This window comes from Seriola lalandi, unplaced genomic scaffold (genome assembly GCF_002814215.2).
Source record: "Seriola lalandi dorsalis isolate HSWRI2012SDOR001 ecotype SW California unplaced genomic scaffold, Sedor1 jcf7180002054379, whole genome shotgun sequence".
Lineage (NCBI taxonomy): Eukaryota > Metazoa > Chordata > Actinopteri > Carangiformes > Carangidae > Seriola > Seriola lalandi.
Window position 1 is genome coordinate 79,880 of NW_019524932.1, and position 7,806 is coordinate 87,685.

At 40.9% G+C, this 7,806-nt stretch overlaps 2 protein-coding genes across 8 annotated transcripts in view; both read left to right on the plus strand.

The window, feature by feature from the left end:
* Positions 1–3,078, plus strand: part of tdrkh (tudor and KH domain containing) — a 14,495-nt gene extending 11,417 nt beyond the window's left edge. For 4 of the 7 annotated variants that reach the window (XM_023409019.2, XM_023409021.2, XM_023409022.2 and 1 more), the window contains 3 exons: positions 1,503–1,557; positions 2,403–2,484; positions 2,589–3,078. In XM_023409019.2, the coding sequence (XP_023264787.1) occupies positions 1,503–1,557; positions 2,403–2,458 (111 nt within the window). In that variant the 3' untranslated portion in view covers positions 2,459–2,484; positions 2,589–3,078. The remainder of the gene's footprint in view (positions 1–1,502; positions 1,558–2,402; positions 2,485–2,588) is intronic. The other 3 variants (XM_023409020.2, XM_087174748.1, XM_087174749.1) reach the window with 3 other exon arrangements.
* A 537-nt stretch (positions 3,079–3,615) lies between these two features.
* mbtd1 (mbt domain containing 1) overlaps positions 3,616–7,806 on the plus strand; it is a 17,576-nt gene continuing 13,385 nt past the window's right edge. The window contains exons 1-9 of the mRNA XM_023409015.2: positions 3,616–3,767; positions 4,924–5,128; positions 5,277–5,410; positions 5,499–5,613; positions 5,709–5,791; positions 6,414–6,531; positions 6,904–7,038; positions 7,125–7,213; positions 7,311–7,545. Coding sequence (XP_023264783.1) covers positions 3,747–3,767; positions 4,924–5,128; positions 5,277–5,410; positions 5,499–5,613; positions 5,709–5,791; positions 6,414–6,531; positions 6,904–7,038; positions 7,125–7,213; positions 7,311–7,545 — 1,135 coding nt within the window. The 5' untranslated portion in view covers positions 3,616–3,746. The remainder of the gene's footprint in view (positions 3,768–4,923; positions 5,129–5,276; positions 5,411–5,498; positions 5,614–5,708; positions 5,792–6,413; positions 6,532–6,903; positions 7,039–7,124; positions 7,214–7,310; positions 7,546–7,806) is intronic.

The following is a 7,806-nucleotide window of genomic DNA, read 5'->3' on the forward strand; positions in this document are numbered from 1 at the left end:
CACCCAACCAACCCCACCCCCCCGACTGTGAAGCCTGTGTGTGGTCTGGCAGATGCCTCGTTGTGCAGATCCAACTACAACAGAGAGAAGGAGATAGAGCTGAGGGCGCAAGGAAACATGTCCAACGTTACTTCATATGGGGGGGGGGGCATACTGATGCTGGTGAGGAGGATGAATGTGCTGGGAAAAGCTGGTTTTTGGACCTGAAATTAATATTATAATTATATATTATATATATATATATATACACAGTGGCAAGAAAAAGTATGTGAACCTCTTGGAATTTCATGGTTTTCTGAGTAAATTTGTCATAAAATGTGATCTGATATTCATCTAAGTCAAGGGTATTGACAAATATAATGTGTCTTAAATAATACCACAAAAAAAATTGATCTTCCATGTCTTTATTGAGAAGAACCAAAAAATCCTCATAGTGCTTGTGGAAAAAGTATGTGAACCCTTGAATTAATGACCTCAAAAAAGCTAATTGGTGTCAGGTTTTAGCACATCTGGAGTCTCGTTAAGACAATGAGTTTGGGGGTGTGGACTAAAGCTACTTTGACTGATAAAAACCCCTCAAAGTGTTTTTTTGGAGTTTTTTTTGCAAAAGAAGAACACGTTTATGTGCCATGCCTCGCCAAGAAGAGCTTTCAGAGGATCTACGATCAAGAATTGTTGATTTACATAAAGCTGGCAAAGGTTACAAAGTGATTTCAAGTTGTCAAAAGAGCACATTGACACTCCACAGCTGTATTGGCAAAATGTTTTGTGGACTGATGAAACTAAGATTGAACTATTTGGAAAAAACACCCAGCACTACATCTGGTGTAGAAAGGGCGTGGCATATCGTCATGAAAACATCATCCCAACCGTAAAGTATGGTGGAGGAAACCTCATGATTTGGGCTCAGCTTGCAATCATTGAGGGGAAGATGAATTCCCAAGTTTATCAGAGAATTCTTCAGGATAATCTGAGAACGTCTGTACATCAGCTGAAACTCTCTAGAAAGTGGGTGATGCAACAGGACAATGACCCAAAACACCGGAGCAAGTCCACAACAGACTGGTTCCAGAAAAACACAATCTTTTTGGAGCCTTTTGGAGTGGCCAAGTCAGAACCCAGACCTCAACCCAACAGAAATGCTATGGACTGACTTGAAGAGAGCCGTGCACATGAGACGTCCAAAGAATATGGCAGAGCTTAAGCAGTTCTGCCAGGATTCATTCTAAGGGTTCACTTACTTTCCACTGCCATTTTGAATGTTGAATGAGTGTGTTCAATAAAGACATGAAAGATCAGATTTTTTCTTATTATTTTAGACACATTATATCTGTCAATACCCTTGACTTAGATGAAGATCAGATCAGATTTTATGACAAATTTATTCAGAAAACCATGACATTCCAAAAGGTTCACATACTTGTTCTTGCCACTGTATATATATATACACATATATATAAAAAACGAACACACGAACAACTTCCTCTCTTTTCGTCCTACAGGACGACGTGATAGGAGCGTCGTCAGAGCTCAGTCTCTCCTGTATCAGCTTGTCAGGTGAGTACTGACACTGAGACAGGAAACCAGTGACAGGTCACCGCCACCACACACGCTCAGCAGGAGCACGTATACTAGAAGGCCGGAAAACATATAGAAATATAAAAATAAACAGTAGGATGCTGCATGTGAGGAAACCAGCAGGTGAAGGGTTTCAAATAAAACCGGAGAAGGAAATGGAGCGTTCACCTGAGTATGATGTGACGTCCAGCCAACAAACCAAATACAACAAACCACACAGGTACAGGTCGATGTGGAATTACAACTCCTGAATTAGAACTCCATTCCAGCAAGTGAATAAACAGATAGACCCGCCGCACCCACCACTCGACGGCAGACACGCAACATTAGTGACGAGCTGATGAATGTAGTGGAGCATTTAGCAGCTGAAGAGCCAGATAATCTTCCCAGGAGAGTTAAACAGAGCTAACCTGGACTTAGATTCAGCAGAAGACCAGGAACATGAGTCCAGGTGAATGCTGATGTTCGTCACATCAACGTACAACTCCGTGATTTGTCAAATGTGTGTGATTTTTGGCATGATGTGAGGTTCTGCTCCCATGTGGCGTAAAAATACAGCTTTAATAAAACAAGCTAACTCCAAGTATCTTATTAAAGGATAAACAAGAAAAGACTGAGAATGTGAGCAAGTGTTCAGATCCAGCTTTTAGCACCTGACGGCTTTGGTTGGTAATTAGAGGGACTTCACAAATTATTACTCATCTTGAAGTTATTACGTTATGATTCTCTGTCAACCTTCTGCACTGCGGTGGATTAAAAAGGCAGTTCTGTTTTTAAGTTGTTGGTAGTTCAGTGACTGAACCAGTTTTCTGTTTGTCCCTCAGAAGTCGCCTCGATCTCAGGAAGCGTCGATGATGTCATAGAGGACGAGCTGCTCTGAGACCAAAGACGTAAATAAATGTCAAGGTGTTGTTTCCTATCTTTATGACTGAATGAAGTTTAACATTCTGGATTTAAGAAGCATTCTATCTCTAAAATAAATGATAACCTGGCCCTCTTGACTCTTCCAGCACTGACCATCCATTCCTCAGCATCAGCTCTGATGAGATGAAGGGGGTGTTTCCTCATCTGACCCGACTCGGCCACATGACTCCTCATTGTGAAGCCTTACCTACCTGACGACTGCAGCAATTCTTCCAGCCATATTCACTTTATCGTTATTACTTCAGTACACAATGAATTCTTTGTTTTGCCTTTATGCTGTTCTGCATCTGTTCCAGCGTAGCTTCAGCGTGTCATTACTATATTTTGTGTTCAGAAAATGAAGAGGAACAAAAACAAAATGCCAGTATTATTATTTTTTTCTCTACTTGTATGCATATGAAGATTTAATGACCTATATATTAGGCTTTGAGTTATTATATTTGGAAATGACACTGTACAGTATTATTATCGTGGTCCTCAGATTGTGTTCAGTATGAAAATATGGCATCTACTGTATCATTAGCAGAGGTTTGTCTTCAGAGCTATATATAAAGGGTTTATTTTATGTCACAAGAAGTGTCTGTGTTTTACTTTGAAATGATGTTTGTGCTATAAATGTACAGATGGGTGAAAAATTAAAGGGAAAACCCTGAAGAATGAGTGGAGAACCTAAGTGAACACCTATTATGTTTGTTTTCCCTTTAATTTAAATTATCACCTGTCTGTATGATTCAAAATAAAAGTAGATAATGGGTGTGTTAAAGTTATTTCACTCCTTATTGTCTAACTTTAGCATAAATGTGAATTGCTCCAGATCAGAGTCTGCATGTTAGTAAGCTGTATGCAACGCTGAGACAGGTGACTTGTCAAACAATTAGTGATACAATGAACATTCCCGCCGTTTATATCGGTGTCGGTTTGACACCGGAAGCGGCGTGGATAAGTTTTATTCTATTCTTTTCTATTTTACACTAGAAACAGAGGAGGCCATTCATTCATTCCCACAGCGGAGTCCACTGTTTTGTTTCTGTGTCGGTGGATGACCTCCATTCCGGATTGACCAATCACACGAATGTAGGTTACGCTCGCACATGCGCAGAAGCAGCAGAGTAATTTGTTGATACCCTGCTTTGGTAGTATTCATTTAGTCGTTGCTATTTCAAAGCCAATTTTATCCTCAGCGTATGGGTCTGTATTTGCATTGGCAGCACAGTTAACTAGAAGATTATCTATATGAAGGGCTGATGGAAGACACAAGGGATTTGGTGAGTAATTTTGAATCATTTTAGGGCCGCGAGCCTCCCGATTACAGAGGATTTGCTTAGGCTAGCGCTCCTCCTTTGTTGTTATCTGTTTATCGTAGCTAGCTACTGCTGCAGCCAGCGTTAAATATTACAAAGCTCTCCAATAAAGCGGTATGAATAAAACAACCCCACGCGTATTTTTATCTACATATGTGTAGTCGTAAGTGTGCAACGCAAATGAAAAGCTTGGTGTGATTTTGTGGATAAAAACTGGAAAAACAGGTTTCCGCTAGCTAGCTATGCTAACGCTAGTTAGCATTCGGAGCGATTTCTAATAAGGCCGCCCCGTATTTCAGCTTGTGTATTAGTTAGCTTTTCTATTTTGCACATCTTAGATTCTGCTAAACGTGTCTTTGCTGGTGGGACGTTGTTTTTTCTTTTAGCATCGTTGCTGGCTGAAGAATAAATGTTAGCTCAGCCAGTTAGGATGTCACCTGTGATGCTCAAAGGAGGAAGTAAACAGGCTGTGACAACTGTAAATATTTCTGATCTGTTCCGGATTCTGTGCAGTCGATGAACAAGAACAACTGAATCTTCATATTTTCACGGCTGTAGTTGTATTTTTGTTTGACTTTTCGTCACTTATTTTCATAGCAATTTCTACCTGGCTTCCACAGCCAGCTTCCCAGGTCAGATCCTGCAGATGACAATTTAAAGAGGAATAATGTTTAATATAATTTCGTTAAAAATTGGGAATGTGCAATGCTGCTAGAGTTGTGCACGTAAATGCAACAACGGTGTACTATAGAATTGTCCATTGTCCAAATGATTGATTAATTGATAATCCGAAAATCAATTAATTTAATTAATTCATGTTAATTTTGACAGTTTAAGTAATTTTGTAAAGCTCAAATGCAACTATATATATTTTTGGTCCTCTGTGATAGTAAACTGAACATCTATGGGCTTTGGTCTTCAGACACAACAAGACAATTAAAGACACCTTGAATCTTAGGAAACCCGTGGGCTTTTTCACTATTTTCTGATATTTTATAGACTGAGCAAGTACTTCAGAAAATGATCTTAATATTAAATGTTAAGGAAGATAATTGTCAATTACGGAATTAAAGGTATTTAATTAATTCACATGTCTTTTGCCATTATTTCAACGGTGAAGGCTGAACGCACCCCACGTTCAGAGCGTAAGCGGAGAGACTCGTTCGGGATGTTTGATGGCTACGACAGCTGCAGTGAGGAGTCCACCAGTAGCTCCAGTTCAGAGGACAGTGAGGATGAGGTGGTGCCCTCCATCCCTGCCAGCCTGCCCATCATCAAGAACAATGGTCAAGTCTACACCTACCCGGACGGCAAGGCTGGAATGGGTCAGTGCACAGAAATATGTTTGGAGTTTATATTTTTTGTGGATCTCTGGAATATAATCCGGTGTGTAAGAAGAAACAATTTGCCTGAATGCTGTAGTCTGATGGTTTTAATGGTTCTTGCACTTGTTTTGTGGACTCTTCTTCACAGCCACCTGTGAGATGTGTGGGATGGTCGGAGTACGAGATGCTTTTTACTCCAAGACCAAGCGCTTCTGCAGTGTGTCGTGTTCTCGGAGTTATTCCTCAAATTCCAAAAAAGCTAGCATCTTGGCAAGACTTCAGGTAAATGCATTTTAAGCCTCCGATAACACATTTATTTACGATTAACATATAATTACACAAATATTGATTTCTGCTTTAATTTTGAAAGGGCAAACCACCAACGAAAAAGGCTAAAGTCTTACAGAAACAACCTCTTATGGCAAAATTGGCAGCTTACGCCCAGTACCAAGCAAGTCAACAGAACCAGGCGAAATCAAAAGCTGGTATGTGATCAAAGAGCAGTCATGATGGTTAATGGGGCATCAGTGCTGCTATGTTTGGATACACTCCAGCTTTACACTGTTCTTGTTTCTGTCAGTGGTCCCTGCAGAGAGCTTCGACTGGGGTCGGTATATCTGTAGCAATAACACAGTCGGAGCTCCGGTCAGCTGTTTCAAGCATGTAAGTACAATACTCACAGTAGAGCCGATTACAACCTCAGAACTTTTGTTTTTTTGTTTTTCAACATTTCTTTATTGAAATTCGAATTGTTTACTACCCAGAGCAACACAGACACAGAACAAGAAGGTACATACAAGTACAAAATGCAACGTATGAGATAATAAATAAACACTAAAGAGTAAAATTATATATCAATCACAAATAATAATGATAGAAAATACATTATATATATATGCATGTATAAATAAAAAAGGTGATACAGGCCTACATAACTGTGAGTTCAGTTCATCGTTCCATCCTTCCACTTGTATATTTTTACGTTTCAGGAAGTTACAAAGATGTCCTAAAACTTACTTAACTTATCTTTTCTAAGGCAAAGTAAAAGGTCATTCCCTTCAGCCATTCTGAAATTGTACAGGTTGTCTGTACAACACTTTGCTTCCAAGAAGCAGATGTTGAGTGAGGACCTGACGTTACAAGTCACAAAACCATCTGGGAAAATATTCAGTTTACACCATGTAGGGTCAAGAGGAACCTCCTGGTCTCTGATCCGACCAGATAAATCCAGAACTGATGTGTTGCTTTCTACATTGTATAACTCCTCTGTTCCACTGTGCTTCAGGCCCCCATGGGGTTATGCTGGGGAGACATAGAAGAAGGTGTCAGGATTGAGGTGCTCAACTCTGATACCAACCTCTCCACTAAGGTGTACTGGATCGCAGAAATCATTAAGCTAGCAGGTGAGGCTGTTGCAGCAACTAGTTAAAGGACAAATCCACCCTGAAATGTACATGTCAGAAACGCTTTCTTTTCTTCTGTCAACTACACAACAAAAACACATTACTGTGTTGCTTTTTGCTTTATTTTATGCCACTGACAAAAGAAATCTCCGTTCCTTGTTTGTTCTGGACCTTTCAACCATATATTACAGCTTTCATCTGCAGCTGTTGTTGTCACAAACTGTAGATGTGTAATCTTTCCATTATCCTGAGCAATCTGAGGGCTTCACATCTACCCTTCCATGACTGTGGGTTGTGAAAGTCTAGAAGAGGCTGTCAGGTGTTTCCAGTTTCAGGAGCTGAAAGTCAACAGTGTCTCGTAACGTCCTGCAGGGTTCAAGGCTCTCCTGCGGTATGAGGGTTTTGACAACGACACCAGTAAGGACTTCTGGTGTAATCTCTGCATCCCCGAGGTGCACCCGGTGGGATGGTGCGCATCCAGTGGCAAACCCCTTGTACCTCCAAAAAGTGAGCCGTGTGTCCAGCCTCTTTCACAGTCTTCTTCTCCTGTTTTTGGGTGTTTGTGGTAATTGTTGCTGTGATCTCTCTTACAGGCATACAGCATAAATATTCTAACTGGAAAGCCTTTCTTGTAAAGCGTCTCACTGGAGCTAAAACACTGCCACCTGACTTTAATGTCAAGGTGAGACACACTAATGCCAAAGTTTCTTCTTCTTGGACATGAAACTCCTTATGAAAAGCTACAACGACCGGTTTTGCCCTTTGTTAAATCCACTTAGGTACACGAGAACATGCAGTTCCCCTTTAAGAAGCTGATGCGGGTGGAGGTGGTGGATAAGAACTACCTGTGCCGGACACGGGTGGCGCTGGTGGAGCAGGTGATTGGAGGTCGCCTCAGGCTGGTCTATGAGGAGAGCCAGGACGGGTCTGATGACTTCTGGTGCCACATGTTCAGCCCTCTCATCCATAATATAGGCTGGTCACGAAGCATCGGACACCGCTTCAAACGATCCGGTGAGTGGTGCATGTGACGCTTCACAAGAAAGATTTAAGGAGGCGAATATTAAAATTCAGATGATGAGTATTTGGACAGTTAACACATTTCAGGCTCTGAGCTTCAGCAATAAAACAATGGATCCTTCATTAACGTTCAAGTTTGAGTAGGTTCATGTATGTAAAAGTAAACGTAGTTGTTCAAAAGCAGCTCCCCAACAGTTTTCAACTACGTCCTCAATTTCACACATTGACCCAACATGGTCCAGCCATTTATTAGGT